General features: G+C 38.5%; 1 protein-coding gene across 1 annotated transcript in view; it reads right to left on the bottom strand.

Annotated features, from left to right (window-relative positions):
- Positions 1 to 289: 289 nt before the first annotated feature.
- Positions 290 to 18,566, bottom strand: part of LOC125238481 (probable G-protein coupled receptor No18) — a 163,338-nt gene continuing 145,061 nt past the window's right edge. Inside the window, exon 5 of the mRNA XM_048145844.1 lies at positions 290 to 873. Within this exon, the coding sequence (XP_048001801.1) occupies positions 322 to 873 (552 nt within the window). The 3' untranslated portion in view covers positions 290 to 321. The remainder of the gene's footprint in view (positions 874 to 18,566) is intronic.

Here is an 18,566-nt window from a genome sequence, read left to right as displayed (position 1 = left end):
TGGACACCAGCCATAATAGGCTAGTTTCCTACTAGTCAAATCAGCTTCTTTTTAAGAACTGTCAAAACGATTTGCTAATATGGAATTACTATGAAATGCTGAGGAGTGACGTCACGGTCAATTCATTTACTTTATATCTTTCTCTTTGGCTTATTAAATATACTTAAATTATGTTTAAATATAACGACTGTCCATATTTTTCTTCTAATTATGTGGTACTTTATTTCGTGCACTGCATAGAATATTTTATTTTAAGTATAGGAAACTAGCCTATTATCCGATAGTTTTCGACATAAGAAATTACCTGCATACACCTAAAAATTAGCGTTTATTCCTCGTACATTTCCTAATAGTAAGCCGCCAAAAAGCTAACCTGAAATCCGGCGAATAGAACGCGTAAATAAAAGGGTTAATGGCCGAATTGAACCATCCAAGCCACGTCAAAATGTACATTAACACCGGATTCACATAATTGGAAGGAATAAACGGGGTAAGGAGATAATAAAGGAAGAATGGTAGCCAGCAAGCGACAAAACCACCGACCACTAGGCTTAGCGTTTGAGCAGTTTTTGTTTCCCGTCTAAGGGAAGAGACTCGATTGTTTTCAGAATGTTCAGAATGTGTTCGATGGCGTGTAGTATTCTTATATTTGAAGTTCGCTTTAAATGTGACGTCATTGTAGAATTTCGATTCTCTTTCCTTCCTTTTAGTTCGTTTTTTCTCCGCGTGGAAGCAGCAGGGGCATTTGTCGGTTTGGGAGGAGCAGTCGCTCTGCTGTGTGGATTTTGATGTTTGTTTGGAAGCACTCTGCCGTAGGGAGAGTTTATCCGACCCGGAATCGGATTCGGTCCGAATGCAGGACAGCTTGCCTTTCTGAAACAAAACAAACATAGAAGGTTATGCGGGCACACACACATAATCTGGGGTTACAATACATCCGGCACAATGTACGGTAACAATAACAATTAGGTCTAAAACATCGTAACTCTGTGTAGTTTCATGGCATGGTATTTCATTTTGAGTTCGTGATTAAAGTGAAACTTGTGTGGAACTATCGGAAAAGTCGTGTATTTGTTTCGGGGAAAACTAGACGTAAACAATAGAGGAATTAGGCCGATAAAGAGTTACCAACTAGTATCGGTATTGTTAAGTACTTTTGTTGAGTTTTACCACCCCTTTTTTCCTTCAGTATCGTAGAAGTCGACTGTGGGGTAAGGGTTCAATTGTGAAGCGAGAGGCCAGCAACCCGGCACTGCAATGTCGTTTTATTCACCTCTTAAATCACTAAGAGCGGCTCTGAAGCTTGAGCGGTTTCTTGAGCTCTGCCTACCCCATATGGGTACACCGGCGTGGGTATATACTTACCAGCATGTAGGTCCCATAAGATAATATATATATATTATAAATGGGCTTACTCTTGGCCACAGACTAGCCAAAAGCCTTTAGACGTGGTCTACGATGGAGTGAGCTCGCCCAGAAGATGCCTGTTCACTCTTGATTTGCCGGGTTATAATTATGAGCTCGGAAATATAGCCGCCGGCAAGGAATTCCACTCCTTGGCATTGCACATAAGAAAATAAGAAGCAAAGCGCTTCGTGCGAATTCGCAAATATCTACCAAGTAAGGATGGAAGCCGGCCGTGCGTCTAAAGTCCGATGGTAGAATGGGGACGGTGGAGTAAGCTCGTGTAGTAGCTCTTGAGCACACTCCCCGAAGTGCAACCTGTAAAAACACCGACAGACTGGCGACTTTCCGCCGACGGGCCAAAGACTGTAGCTATACAATAGAATGTATAGATAGATAGTGATTGCACCGTGTTTCTCCCAAATTCAATTTCATGGCAATGTGACCTTCGTCGCTACGAACAATAATGCTATCTAATAAATAAGACTGGAGTTGCCAATTAATTGCTACTAAGCCAAGTGTCAGAGAACAAGACACTATTTATTGGAATAGAACAAAGAGGTTATTGTGTTATCTCATGTTTTTTCATTAATCTGTAATAAACATTGTCATTTATATCGTTTATTATTCAATTTTTCATTTATGTGTAACAAAATAGTAGGTACCTACATTACGATACAAGTGCGTAAAAAAGGAAGTTCGAAACGAGTGGCTATAAATTAAATCACGACCTATATAAAAGAAGATATTGACTGACTGACTGACATATCAACGCACAGCCGAAACCGCTGGTCCTAGAGATGTCAAATTTAGCACGTAGGTTATTTATATAGTGTAGATGAGTACTAAGAAAGGATTTTTCAAAATTCGCCTCCTAAGGGGGTCAAATGGGGGTTCAAAGTTTGTATGGGGAAACAATGTTAGTTTCACTGTTTTATTCGACACTTCACAGGAGGGATCCTAAAAACATATGACTAAAGACGTGTTTCAGGTTTTTGAAAATTTTACCCCTAAAAGGGTGAAAAGGGGGTGAGTGAAAAAACAATATGGGTAACGTTTTTATGATTAATCGGGTCGCTGATCACCATAAATACAACGCTTTTAAAATCTAACGAGGCGGAAGCAGGGGACCTTCTCCCCTGTTATAGTGCAATGGGGTTTAAATATCAAAAAATATATAAAAGAAGAAACTGACTGACTGACTAACTGACATATCAACACACAGCCGAAACCGCTGGTCCTAGAGATTTCAAATTTAGAACATAGGTTCCTTATATGGCGTAGAGGAGCACTAAGAAAGGATTTTTCAAAATTCTCCTCTTAAAAGGGTGAAATGAGGGTTCAAAGTTTGTATGGGGAAACAAGATTAGTTTGACTATTTTATTCGAAACTTCACAGGAGGATTCCTAAAGACATATGACTAAATACATGTTTCAGGTTTTTTGAAAATTTGACCCCGAAAATTTGACCCCCTTTGCACCCCAAAGGGGGTAAAGTCAAAAACAATATGGGTATCGTTTTTATGGTTTATCGGGTCGCTGATCACGATAAATACAACGATTTTAAAATCTAACGAGGTCGAAAAGAAATTTTCTCCCCTGTTGTTGTGAAACGGGGTTAAAATATCCAAAATAGCCATAAGTATAGGTTTAGTTTTTATCTTTACTTCTGGTTCAAGAGATTTCAAATTGACACGGAAGTTCCTTAGAGGAGCACTAAGAAAGGATTTTTCAAAGTTCACCTCCTAGCATGATAATTTGACAGGGGCAAGGACACAGACAGGGACAGGAACGGGATAGGGTTAGGGTTAGGGTTAGGGATAGGGATAGGGATAGGGATAGGGATAGGGATAGGGATAGGGATAGGGATAGGGATAGGGATGGGGATGGGGATGGGGATGGGGATGGGGATGGGGATGGGGATGGGGATGGGGATGGGGATGGGGATGGGGATGGGGATGGGGATGGGGATGGGGATGGGGATGGGGATGGGGATGGGGATGGGGATGGGGATGGGGATGGGGATGGGGATGGGGATGGGGATGGGGATGGGGATGGGGATGGGGATGGGGATGGGGATGGGGATGGGGATGGGGATGGGGATGGGGATGGGGATGGGGATGGGGATGGGGATGGGGATGGGGATGGGGATGGGGATGGGGATGGGGATGGGGATGGGGATGGGGATGGGGATGGGGATGGGGATGGGGATGGGGATGGGGATGGGGATGGGGATGGGGATGGGGATGGGGATGGGGATGGGGATGGGGATGGGGATGGGGATGGGGATGGGGATGGGGATGGGGATGGGGATGGGGATGGGGATGGGGATGGGGATGGGGATGGGGATGGGGATGGGGATAGGGATAGGGATAGGATAGGGATAGGGATAGGGATAGGGATAGGGATAGGGATAGGATAGGGATAGGGATAGGGATAGGGATAGGATAGGGATAGGATAGGGATAGGGATAGGGATTGGGATTGGGATTGGGATTGGGATTGGGATTGGGATTGGGATTGGGATTGGGATTGGGATTGGGATTGGGATTGGGATTGGGATTGGGATTGGGATTGGGATTGGGATTGGGATTGGGATTGGGATTGGGATTGGGATTGGGATTGGGATTGGGATTGGGATTGGGATTGGGATTGGGATTGGGATTGGGATTGGGATTGGGATTGGGATTGGGATTGGATTGGGATTGGGATTGGGATTGGGATTGGGATAGGGATTGGGATTGGGATTGGGATTGGGATTGGGATTGGGATTGGGATTGGGATTGGGATTGGGATTGGGATTGGGATTGGGATTGGGATAGGGATAGGGATTGGGATTGGGATTGGGATTGGGATTGGGATTGGGATTGGGATTGGGATTGGGATTGGGATTGGGATAGGGATAGGGATAGGGATAGGGATAGGGATAGGGATAGGGATAGGGATAGGGATAGGGATAGGGATAGGGATAGGGATAGGGATAGGGATTAAATAGGGGATGGGGACGGGGATAGGGATAGGGGAGAGACGGGGGCAGGGACGGGACGGGGACGGGGTTGGGGACAAGGATAGAGATAGGGACGGGGATAAGAATAGGGATTGAGGTCGGAATAATCGGTCGGCAATCGATTTCTAGGCAGTGTAAAATGCAGGTGGCTCAGTGGGAAGGAATTAGTATTTAAGTAGGCATGGGATTGGGATTGGGATTGGGATTGGGATTGGGATTGGGATTGGGATTGGGATTGGGATTGGGATTGGGATTGGGATTGGGATTGGGATTGGGATTGGGATTGGGATTGGGATTGGGATTGGGATTGGGATTGGGATTGGGATTGGGATTGGGATTGGGATTGGGATTGGGATTGGGATTGGGATTGGGATTGGGATTGGGATTGGGATTGGGATTGGGATTGGGATTGGGATTGGGATTGGGATTGGGATTGGGATTGGGATTGGGATTGGGATTGGGATTGGGATAGGGATTGGGATTGGGATTGGGATTGGGATTGGGATTGGGATTGGGATAGGGATAGGGATAGGGATAGGGATAGGGATAGGGATAGGGATAGGGATAGGGATAGGGATAGGGATAGGGATAGGGATAGGGATAGGGATAGGGATAGGGATAGGGATAGGGATAGGGATAGGGATAGGGATAGGGATAGGGATAGGGATAGGGATAGGGATAGGGATAGGGATAGGGATAGGGATAGGGATAGGGATTAAATAGGGGATGGGGACGGGGATAGGGATAGGGGAGAGACGGGGGCAGGGACGGGACGGGGACGGGGTTGGGGACAAGGATAGAGATAGGGACGGGGATAAGAATAGGGATTGAGGTCGGAATAATCGGTCGGCAATCGATTTCTAGGCAGTGTAAAATGCAGGTGGCTCAGTGGGAAGGAATTAGTATTTAAGTAGGCATCGGCGAGTATCCTGCATCCGTAATAACTATTACATTCAATGTGCTGTAAGAAGATCGTTGTTTGCTTGCCTTTTATATGTTTACGTTTGCAATAAGTATAAGCAAAATTGAAAAAATTGTAAGCGATAATGCAAGGAAGTACTTTTTACCCTACCGACCATAGCGTCGAGATACTGGCTATGTGGGTTGTATGAAGTTTCCCCAGTATAAATATTTATTATAGGTAAAATACATACATATTCGTACCTACTACCTACGCTGTGGTCGCTGTGTAACAATTCTAAAATCATTGCAAGAATTTCTTTTAAAACAATAGTAATATGTGTAAGGTACAGTCAGCCAAAAAGCAGTGTAAGGTTCTTGGCTGACCGTACAGCAAATAGATCAGTTACAATGGCCCCCCAGTCGAAAATTGCCCCGCTTTACCTTAATCGAAATAATCGCGGACAGATGTACCTACAAAGAAACCTACGGATCCAAATGAAAATCTTATTTTTGTAAACGTTTCAATAAGAATACTTTTATTACGCGGGCGAAGCCGCGGGTAAAAGCTAGTATATACATACAAATAATCACGCCTATGTCCCATAAAGAGGCAGGCAGAGCACATGAACTACTCAAATTTCAGTGCCACTCTTGGCAAAAAGGGGTTGAAAGAAATCTAAATTGTGACATTGCAGTGACAGGCTGCCAGCCTCTCGCCTACGCCAAAACTTAACCCACAGTCGACATATATCCCACAGTCGACTTCTACAATACCCACGGGAAGAAAGGGGGTGAAATTCTTAGCTCGTCACCACACGGGTAGTTAATAAGTTCCCAAAATCGGTTGTGACAACTCGCCTCTGTCAAAACTCACCTCGGTCTATAACATACAACATTTGCATGGTAGCATGTTTTGATTACTTAGGTCAAAATTATACGGTATTGCTCAATAACTCAATCAAAGGACACATAGTGTATTTCAATCAATGATAAGCAGTGCATCAGACTATAATTATCAGTTGACTGATATTACGGGCAGTTGCGTCCTATTGGACTGGATATTCGGAGAATTAGGCCTGATTTAGACGGCATGCAAACTCGCATTCGATTTTAGTTACATTGCGGGCTGTTGAGGTTACTTACAATTTTTTGCATAGTCAAATACCGCAATTTAATAAAACTCGTATGCGAGTTCTCTTACCATCTAAATGGGCTCTTAGACAATCGGAGCCTGAATCCGTTAGCAATACTGGATGCAATGTCAAAGCAAAATGCTTTGCTTTGACTTTGCTTTGATGGAGTGAGACTGTGCATGCAGGCTTTTGGGTGAAAAAAAGTCGAGATTTTCGGACGGCATTTTGCTAAACAATAAAAGTATGTAAGAATTTAAGAAATACCTACTCTCGAAAAGAAAAAGGTTTTAACTTTTATTAAGATTATTGATGTTGAACTTGATGTTCACTGCAAAATTGACAAAGTTCTACATGTGACAAAAATTTACTCTTCGCAGTTTCTTTGAAATTATGTGCCCAAATAGTCGATGTATTTTTATTACAGACTTATAAACGTTTCGCCCTTGAGATGCAAAACAATAAATTATAATCAACTTTTTCCTCCACTGCCTTTGCAACGATTTGAAAGTCACCAAACTCATTCTTTATCTAAAGTAATGACCAAATGATACTTTTTATCCGATTTTATCTCATTCTCGAGCGAAAAGTTGAACTCAGCAGGTCATTTAGGTTACATTCAGATTTGTACTGTAGCCGCGGTATTTTTTCAAAACACTTGACAGCAAAATTATGCTGTAATACCTACTGCTGGAGTAACGGCGTAGTTCTATCTATTATTCTTAATTGTCGTCACAAAACTGACATCGAGTTAATTTTTGTTAACAACTGTCACTAATTTTGGATCCCAATTTCTAAAAATGTCATACAATCATAGCATATTTAAATCCATGTCATATTGTTGTAGTTGTCATAAGGAACCTTAAAGCACGAGAGGAAAGTCTCCGTTTTAAGTGGGATTATTTTAAATAAGTACATACATTTATAGTCACGCCTGTATCCCATAAAGGGGTAGGCAGAGCACATGAACTACTAAGTTTAAGTGCCACTCTTGGCAAAAAGGGGTTGAAAGAAATCCAAATTGTGACATTGCAGTGACCGGTTGCCAGCCTCTCGCCTACGCCACAATTTAACCCATATCCCACAGTCGACTTCTACGACACCCACGGGAAGAAAGGGGGTGGTGAAATTCTTAACCCGTCACCATACGGGACCATTTATATTACATAAATTATTTATATGTACATTAGACTTGATAGAATAACTTGCTGTTAAACGAGCTGATATGTAAATCATCAGTGTCTTCACATCAGTGTCATCAGTGTCTATATAAATATAACGATAAGGACATCCATGGTTTCTTGGTCGTTCGACAAGGAAGTGCCCAGGCGTGAGTGAAGTTAATTGAAGAATCCAGAGACAAAGAGTCAAAGGATGGAAATCACGATTGCCTCAATCAATGCAAAAATTATTATAGTAATCAAAATTCACATTAATTAGCACTAATACATACAAAATAATGAATAATAAAATAATAGTTAAATAGGTTTCACTGCCTTCTAGACTCTACCGCAGTCCGCAGCCTACACTGGACAAGAATGACATAACAGTTTCTCAATTTGCCAACTCTCAAGCGAACAAGCGAACTCTCCAATTTGCCATACGTATAACGTTTGTAGCATTCTGTTCAATTTAACTTTAGCTAAGTATCTAAAATATTCGTACAATTGTAAAAATATATTGAACTATAAAATTATATATAAGTTATAAACATATGAAGAAGGCGCTCACGCTAGCCACTTAAATAAACTTTACGCTAGATAGTATTTGTCTAAGAGAAAACGAATATGTATGAAACTGACATTTCTAAATTGGCCCCACAGACCTTCTCATTTGATCTTGATGTTAGAATAAGATTATAAATAAGACCCCACAGACATGGCACATGAAGGGTGGAGAAGAAGGTACATAGGGAGAGAAGGTAAGTTTTCATTAATGTTTGTAGTTAGCTAGTTAGTTAGGTTTAGGATAAACACATCACACATCTAGTGTCAATCGTAAAAATAATAAAGCTTTGTATATACGATGGTTAGATGTCACTGTTCATATAATCAGTGTAAAACATTAACGAAGCGACCACCAACATAAATTAAATATCATTTTCATTGAGGAATATAGTTAATTTCAGTAGCTTTAATTTGCGATTAAGATCATTTGTTGCCTTAGAAGAATAAATAGACTTAAACCATTATCGTAAGTATTGTACACACTTGATTATAAAGACTGATGACTTGCTATAAAGAATTAGATTAGGCTACTCAAACACTGGTTTCTCAAGGAAGCAGGGTCCTTCGCAGCACACGAAGTTCAGGATAATTATTGTTGAGGTTTGACCCCCCTTGAAGCCAGATTTATCGAGTTTGAGAGATCTATAAGGAATTACGACAGGTAATCAGTTTACAATTCGCGATTTACGTAATGTTGTGTTATAAAATACTCGAGAGTTGAAGTTTCGCCTAACTGACTTAAAAAGCTCTCGTTCACTTAGTTTATGCTTATGGACTTCGTGGTTGATTATACAGTTTTTGGAGTCGCCTAAGGCGTCCTCCGGGGCCTCACGGAGTGGAAGCTCATTTTGAGAGAAGTTGCATCGAGTAGAACATGCTGAACCTTGGCCTGTCGGACCAGAAACAAGCCAACCTAGATTAGACTCCTTTAGGGTTGGTTTGTTTTTGCCTAATTCGATTTTTTTGCATTCTACAATATCCCAAAATACATCACCGCCCAGCATTATGTCGATTGGGGACGGATGATGAAAGTTAGGATCCGCTAACTCAAGAGACTTAGGAATGTCAAATTTGGATGTATCAATTTCAAAACTTGGAGCAGTTTGTGCTATCTTTGGCATTATTAGACATGGAACATCAATTTTAAATTTACCGTCTTTGGATTGCACTACTACATTACACAGTTTTGAAGCACTGCCAATTATGCAATCATTTAATCCAGTTATAACATTTTCGTCATTATCAGTGTAGGTAAAGTTCAACTTTCTTTGCATTGTTGCAGATATATATGAAGATTGACTCGCTATGTCTAATAGTGCTCTAGCATTGTGAGTTTCCTTTGTTACAGGATTGACTAAATTCACTTCAGCAGTGCACAAAAGCACGTAACCTTTCTTAGCCTGAGTGAATGAAGACATTGCGGTAGTAATTTTTGTGTTTTTAGATAAATTTGTCTCATTGTTGTCATTCACTTCAACGTGTAACAATGTGTTGTGTTTTTCATGACAGTTCCTACATGGACCTAAGCGGCAACGATCATGATTATGTCCAGGGCGCAGGCAATTCTTGCATAAATTGTGTTTCGAAACTTCATTATTCCTACCCTCTACTGACATTGCCTTGAATTTGTCACATTCGTAATTGAAATGATTTTCTTTGCAAAATGCACATATTATTTTTGTTTTTGTACCTATGTCATTATCACTAGCGACACTAGCTGTGTACTCGTATTCATTGTCACTTGTTAGTAATGTTGTAATATGTTTGTGTTCCTTTATAGAATGATTAGTTTTGTCCTGTTTTTGCGTAGAAGTACCGCACTGTATCGTCTCTAAGACATCTGCTCGATTACGAAGAAACACTAACAAGTCATCGAGCTTGGGAGATACTTTAAGTGTATTTCTGTGTTCTTCCCACTTTCTACTAGTGGCGGCATCTAGTTTGGACACCATCATGTATATAACTAATGTATCCCAACTGTCAGTGGGCTCTTTGAGAGTGTGTAAGGCACGTAAGTTTTTGGAATAGAAGTCAATCATGAACCTGATAGCCTTGTGGGATTCTCTAGTAATGGGTTCAAAATTGAACAATGCCTTAATGTGATTGTTGATCAAAATTCTTTCGTTATTGTACCGCTCGCATAGCAAATCCCATGCGGTTTTGTAGTTGTCACTTGTGAACTCAATAGACTTTATAACTATAGCTGGTCCACCCTCCAAAGATGAACGCAAATAATGAAATTTATTGATAGAATAGAATAGAATAGAATATAATTTATTTCAGTATAAAAACACAGTTATACAATGCATACACAATGAGATGAAAAAAAAAGAAGACTTATAACTAACATGTACACTGTAGGTAATTACACTGAAAAAAGGTGAACACTCAGCATAATGCCCGGTCCTACTGGAGTAGTACCCGACGCTGGTCTTCCGTTTGATTGCTGGAATGGATTCGTTGTTCGTATGGAGTTCCATCCACTTTGCATAGCTACCATCAAATGAAGGTAATTTTATAGTCGGAAGCCGAATTGGACAATGGACAGGTACATGAGAACTGTCGTTTGTATGAATAGAACCGTCGGCCCGAGAAACAGCTGTAGCATATTTAGTAGTCACTGGTTGGTTAGACTCAAGTATCAATTGTGATAATGAAATCAACCTTATGATGGAATCTTCAACTTGTTCCCGCTCTAATAGCTGATCGGCTAAGTTGATGTCATCCAAAGTTTCAATTTCTGACTGCACTTCATCAAATTGAGATAGTAATTCTTGAAATCGACCTAGTTTAAGTTGGAGTTCGCCGAATAAAGCCTTAGTGAAATTCTCCGTCGTAATCGCCTTTATAGTGTAAATATATTTTCAAATAAAGTAACTTTTGCCTTTATAGTGCCGCGCTTGCGAACTAACGGCTTTAGTTTGTCAGACATTTTGTAAAATTAACTATATTTGCATTAGTAATTTCTATGATTTATCTTTGTTTTAGCCGGACTCCGGGATTTCTAGATATTTTGTGACAAGGTTCGACAGTTTTAATCATGTAGAGTAAACTCACCTCATTCCGTGACACGCCTAATTCAGTGACAAACAAGCTTTGAAGCACTATTCCGAAAGAAGGTTTTTGGTCAATTCACCGAATTAGGCGTGTCACCGAATGAAGCGAGTTTACCCTACCTACCTATTTTTTATGATCATAACGTCATAATGATCATGTATTTTTATTATTAAGACATCATAGATCTATAACAATTATAACATAATTCTGGGTCTATATTAATTCGCATAACTGAATACTCCTAATATGAATTGGCATACCGTTTATTACGCATAACGTTTAATACGCATATCATTATTTCGCATAACAGATTTCGTATAATGCTAATGCGCATAATGTAAATTGTTATAACGATGAATTGGTATAAGTATAATAAGCATAACTTCTATCAAGCAGATTTCATTTTGCAGTGACTTTCAAAGCTTATGAAAAAAAATTCAAAACATCACTAAAAGTACTGTTGAAGTAACGCTGATGCCGTCCAAATCTGAAGGCCACCTTTACTAAATCCCTGTTAAATTTTGAGTTACTACGCGAAGTGTTCAAACTTTGATTGTACCGGCCTACTTTGCCAACAAGTTTATTTCAGGAATGTGATGAAATATGTTTTTAATTTTAAGATTCTTCATCACATTAGTAATGTTTTAAAAGAACAATGCAATCGTATGGTAAGTTATTTTTGGAAAAATATTAGACTGAGTACTCCTTTGGGAAACAGGCGTTAGTGTCTGTATGTATGTATTAGACTGAGAAGTACAATCTTTACAATTAACTTACAGTGATATTTTTATTCATATGTATAAGACTGAGAAGTACCTACCTTCTTTAAAATAAACTTACAGTCATATGAATTCATTTTACCGAGTTTTTTTATTCATATTTAATTAAGATTTTTAAGACACTTAATTTTAAGGAGGTCCTGTGGTCTGTATTATTTTACGACGAAAGGGAAACAATTCAAGATTATAAATTCAGGTCTACCCTCAGAGCACATAATACTAGAGAGCTACGACCGTTGGACGCGTCACAGTTGTTAGCTCATTGCTTATACAGTTGTCGTTGTGTACGCGCTTTATGTCACGTCACGACTCGCTGGTCATTCGCATGTACACAGTGATGGAAATGATGCGCGTGTGTTGCGCAATTATTACTTTACCCACTAGTGGATAAAATGCGTTTTTACCCGCTGGTATTAAAGGACAAAACACGTGTTTCCGAGCTAGTGAGGGGAAAAATAATAAACCAATAGGAGCGTCCATAAATACATGTAAAAGTGTGTGTGGTTTCAAGAACTGGGGACAGGATTATTCAGTACAAATCGCTGAGATAATATGCAACCCGATTTAACATTTTTTCGATCATAATGTAAGTAATAAAAATGTCATTTACCCTTATATTAGCAAACATAATCCAGCCGTGAACAAGAATCAGGTTTCTACAATGTTGCCAGCATTGAATGATAAATTGTCTATTTTACACCAAAACATAGGGGGATTTACCAGTAAACTCGATTTGATAGAACTAACTTTTAAAGAGTTAAGCAATAAGGGACAATTTTTTGATATAATTTGTTTTAGTGAAACTTTTGTTAAAACTGGTTCCGAGAAGAATATAAAACTCTCTAATTTCAAATTGGCTGCTACATTTTGCCGCGAGAAAAGCAGGGGAGGTTCGTGTATTCTAATAAAGAAACACTTGGAATTCAAGCCCCTTCAATTTGTTTCTAAACTAGCCACTACATATTTCTTCGAGTCATGTGGTATAGAGCTGATTAGTCTGGGCCTTATTATTATAAACATTTATAGAATACCAGACCAAAAAAAGACGAACGTTGGTATTTTTCTCCGAAAGCTTGAAATACTCCTTGAATACTTAATTACTAATTTTAAAAATAAAAAGATAATAATTTGTGGTGATTGGAATGTTGATATTTTAAAATCCAACAACGCTGCAAGCAATTTGTTGGCACTTCTAAATAATTATGGATTTGATGCTCATGTTAAACTTCCAACTAGGCATAATTCTTGCATTGATCAAATTGCAAGTAATATAAAGAGTGTATCTGTGAACATTCATCATCTTGGACTTTCTGACCATGAAACTGCTCAGTCAATAACACTGCGAACTGTTAAACGGCAAAAGACCTACACTACTTGGTTCGAGTATAAGCGTGATTACAGCTTGCACAATATACGAACATTTTATAAATGTATTTCGGCTCTTTCCTTTTTTGAGGTCACAAGTTCAAACGACTCAAAGGAGGCATTCCAGCAATTCTATGATCTTATATGTCTATTTTATGATTTATGTTTCCCGACTATAAAAGTAAAAATAAATAATAGGATGAACAGAATGAGTTGGCGTACCAAGGGTTTAATAAAATCATGTGTTAGAAAAAGGACCCTGTACTTTAACTATATCAGAAATAAATTAAATAAACAATCCAACAGAAATAAATACAATAAATACTGTAAAGTACTGAAAAGATGTATATTAACTGCACAAAAAATTCAAAACTCTAAATACCTACAGAATAGTAAGAATAAGTGCAAAGCTACTTGGAACGTCATTTCGTCTACCGTAAATAACAACTGTATGGATAACAATATTGATATCATCCGACACAACAATAATATTTACTCAAACCCTCTACAAATATGTAATATTTTTAACGATCAGTTCATAGGTTCCCAAATAGCACTTGAATCTCCAAAAAACAACCAGTCTTGTAGATCTGTCTTAATTGATGCAAATCCTAGCACTATTTTCCTAAAACCAGTGGACGAAAACGAAATTTATAGGATTATTAGGTCATTGAATAACTGCAAATCAAGTGGCTATGATAATATCAACACAAAAATGCTTAAATTATGTGCCTACTATCTGTCTGTTCCTCTTGCTCATGTAACAAATCTTTCTTTTATTGACGGCAGCTTCCCACAAGAGTTAAAAGTATGTGTTGTCAAACCTTTATACAAAAAAGGAGACAAGCAAGAATCTAATAACTACAGGCCGATTACCTTAATCCCCATTATTTCAAAAATTCTAGAAAAGGCATTTTACTGTAGACTGAATGACTTTTTAACCAAATATAATATTCTTTGCCCTGAACAATTTGGTTTTCGCAAGGGGAAATCAACATCTATCGCTTGCTTTGACTTGGTTAAGTTTATTACTGAGTGTATTAATGAGAGCGTCCCCGTCATGTCCATCTTTATGGACATGACAAAAGCTTTTGACTTTGTCAGTCACTCAAGGCTTTTACTAAAGCTAGAATTATACGGTGTGCGGGGAACAGCACTTAACTGGATAAAGAGTTATTTGGAAAATAGAAAGCAATGCACAGAAATCAGCCAAATAAGGGAAACGAGACATACAATACTAAAGCAATCATACAGGTCATCTTTTAAAACCGTTAGTAAAGGTATTCCACAAGGTAGTATTCTTGGACCTTTGTTATTCGTTCTCTATATTAATGATTTGCCGAAAGCCACTTCGAATAAAAGTATAATGTTTGCAGACGATACAACTTTAGTAATAAAATGTAATGACAAAATTGATTTTGAACGCGACATAAATAATTCTTTAATGGACATTATCTCCTGGATGAAAGAGAATGAACTACAAATAAATATAAGTAAAACTAAATATATGCAATTCTCTTCATATAACTCAAGCGATATTAATATACGTGTAATTAATGATAATGAAGAAGTCGAGAAAGTTGACACCTTTAAATTTTTAGGAATAACTATAGACAACCACTTGAATTGGAAGGAGCATATTGAACAAGTTTGTAAAAACCTTGATAGATTTGTGTTTGCACTAAAAAGGTTACGAAGTACTGTCTCATTTGAAGCTGCACTTACTGCTTATCACGGGTATGTATCGTCCGTTTTACTTTATGGCCTGATACTGTGGGGCAATGCAGTAGATATTGATAAGGTCTTTATAGTCCAGAAAAAGTGTGTCAGAGCCATCTGCAATGCATATATCGACGACTGTTGCGTCCCACTATTTAAAAGTCTGCACATTTTACCCTTGCCATGTCTATATATACGAGAAGTCTGTGTATTTGTCAAGTCGAATCCGCATTATTTTAAAACTCGGATTCAGAACATGGAAAGAAAGACAAGAGTAAGAGTATTGAGTAAATACATTATATTAAATACTTCCTTCTTTCCTTACATCAGTGGTAAAGAGGATCGAGTATTATGAAGAATTACTGTCAAAATAAAATGTGTTATCAGTGTTATCACAGTGCATAGACTGCCGTCTCTCGACACAAGCTTAAAACTTTTGTCTCTCAGTTTTGACAATTTGGCTCATATTGTTAGAATGTAAGTGAAATATGTGTTAAAATGTTTTGACATTAATATTAGCGCCATCTAGCCGAGCGTTCTCTAAAGGTGTAACGCCATCTAGGCCACCGAACCTTTTTCTACGTCTAGGGTCACGTTTTTTTCTTAGACTTTATCCGTCTATACGGAGTTACATAATTATGTCTTTGATCAGCGGTCTACCTAACCTCGTGTCATTGTAATGTGAAAGGTTTCATAATGTACCCGTATGTCCCTTCTCTAGATACACACCTTAAGTGCAAGGTCATGCATATTCGCTTGTAATGTGTGAACTCATATCCCACATTAAGCATAAAATGTAAATCCGCCTCTACCTCCGTCTGCATATAATAAAACCTTGAGTCAGATTCTGTGTCAATAATTTATGATTGATACAGAATCGGTTTCGATAAGAGTTTGAATATATTTTACTCGTAGGTACAGTCAACCAATTGGAACCCTAGGTCACTCTAAAACCATGTCAAAGTGACAAGCAGTTAGAGATTTCTTTCTATCTGAATTATAACGTCACTGTGACATAGTTCTACAGTGGCCTAGGTTTCCAATTGGTTGACTGTACACTGTTTAGTAACATTCGAGCGTCAGATGAAATAAAGAAAACGTATGAAAAAATAAATATAATTATTTAAATAAATAAATATTTTTTTAAAATTAATATTAATATTTGAAAACACATTACAGATAATTCCGATGCGTCATGAAACTTAAATAAAAAAAAACATTAAATGAACATGAAAAAAAAACAATAAAAGTTTACAACTAAACAATTGATTTGGGCGATGTCGTAACAGCGTGGCTCCGTTGCGTCGTTTGCCCCGGTGTAGGATTCAGCAGGTTGCCCCGGAAAAGCCGAAAAAGACACACCTAATAATATTTGAATAACCGTTCAGGTGAACATATATAACAACATACTTTGCTTGTTATACATATGGTTAGCTTTTCTTCTAAATACATCACCTTTTTGTTTTCTCTCTGCGCCATTTGTATTGAATCTCTCTTTGGCCCTATGGTTGACTGGTAGAGAATGCTTCTTTAGCATTAAGTCCGCCATTTGTACATTTTTGTGTATTTTTGTGCAATAAAGTGTAAATAAACAAATAAATAAACATGATTCTGACATGACTGACATTAATACTTCTGTAATTGTTTGCCCCAATGTATCACTCAGTACCTAATCTCAACTAATATTTTGTTGGAGTACGTAGTTCAACGACGATGATTTTCAGTGGACACCAGTAGGGACCTAAACATTAAATTGAAGTACGTACGCGTACGTGCCCCCACAGAAAATCAGCGCTGTGGATGTCCACGGTATTATTCTAAATAAGTGGGGGTCCTATTTTAACGTCTAATATTTTTTGTTTGCATGACCTCTCATGTGATGATTCCAACATCATGTGGCAGACGTAAGCAAATGATTACACCATAGATCAAGCAAACCGTATCTACTTAGCGTGTCAAATGAACTCAGTAAAATACACTGAGTTGTCCGTCTTTAATCGAAGCTTGCAGCTTTCGGGCATCAGTTTTTGTAAGTTAAAGTTAACAAAAACATTAAAAATGCCTCTTTACGTGATATTTAATTGCAACAACACAAAAATTATGAACATTCAAGGGCCTGAGATATATTTTAAAATCACGGGCAAGTAACAACTTCAGTACAAAATCTGACACGCTCGGCCCCTATACAAATAGATGAACTTGTTTCTTCTATCCAAATCGAGTTCTGTACAAATGACCAACCATCGCCAAGGTGGTGTCAAAACCAGCCGAAAACTTCTAAAATCTTAAACCTGAATCAGGCTCCTTTTATTACACTGTTATCTTGAAGTACGAGTAAAACTCGGATGTCAGATTTAACACTTTCAAATTACATCCACATGACATATATCATTCGCGTTGTCTGCCAAGTTTTTGCTACAATTCATAAAGCTAACTTTAAGTACATTTCCCTTGTTTAGTTTTCTTTTCCAACTGCATAGATAAGTTTGTAAATTAGAGGTTACTAAGCTGAAATTGCGTAGTAAACGTGGTTTTGATAATATGGCAGTTTTCGTGTCTTGATGGCCTCAGTGTGGCATTAATGCTTATTGTGGCAACGGAGTGAGGATTATGTTTGTGCGAAATTAGTTTTCGGGACAATATCAGAGCTTAAAGGACAAAGGTGACACTAGTTGCTTGTTATTAGTATTTCGGCTGTAAGTAAACACTTTATTGTAATACAAAACAAAAACAAATATTGGAAAGAAAGAAGAGATTAAGTAGAACAATGGTTAGATTGATATTAAATTCAACTATAATATGCTTCTAAATTTCAAAGATCAAGATTTCGAAACACTTACTTAATTCAGATTTCGATGTAGGGAACAAATCAAATTATTTTACTAAATATTTTTCGACAGGTACCTCGGCGGTCGGGGTGGTGTAGCAGAAGAACACGTCAGCCGCGGTAGCTGGAGACCCGGGTTCGATTCCCGGCTTCGCCACCAGTGGGCTTGATCGCTTTTTCTTTAGTGTATGGTATCTATTTCAGTTTATAATTCAGATTTTTAAAATTTTGAATCGCTAGTTGTGGTTTTGGTTTGGCATCACTGTCACTGTCACTACCACAGACACAGAGAACCTCCTATAGAGTGCCAATATTGTAAAATTTGTGCGCGCTACAAATAAAATTCACCAGTGCTTGGGGCGCGAGGAGCGGGAGGGGAATGTGTTTAGCGCGCTGCGATTGGTCGATTCAAGGACAGCAGGCAGTCGCGCCAGATGAAAAGGGAGTCGCGTAAATAGCCAGTGTAAGTTGACCTATGCCGGCTCTGAATAAATTATAAATATGACTTATTTGTGGAATGTAATACCGTCTGTTTTTAAATTTGATCTTCTTGTTACCTTTCCACACCATTTCACACTACAGGTGGACATCTTTAAGGTATCAAAATACCCTTTTTCAATTTTTTTATTGCGAAAAACACGAGCTGCTTT

The sequence above is a fragment of the Leguminivora glycinivorella genome, chromosome 23, assembly GCF_023078275.1.
Source record: "Leguminivora glycinivorella isolate SPB_JAAS2020 chromosome 23, LegGlyc_1.1, whole genome shotgun sequence".
NCBI classification, from domain to species: Eukaryota; Metazoa; Arthropoda; class Insecta; order Lepidoptera; family Tortricidae; genus Leguminivora; species Leguminivora glycinivorella.
The sequence above is the reverse complement of the archived record's forward strand: the minus strand, read 5'-3'. Positions and strand labels throughout refer to the sequence as shown.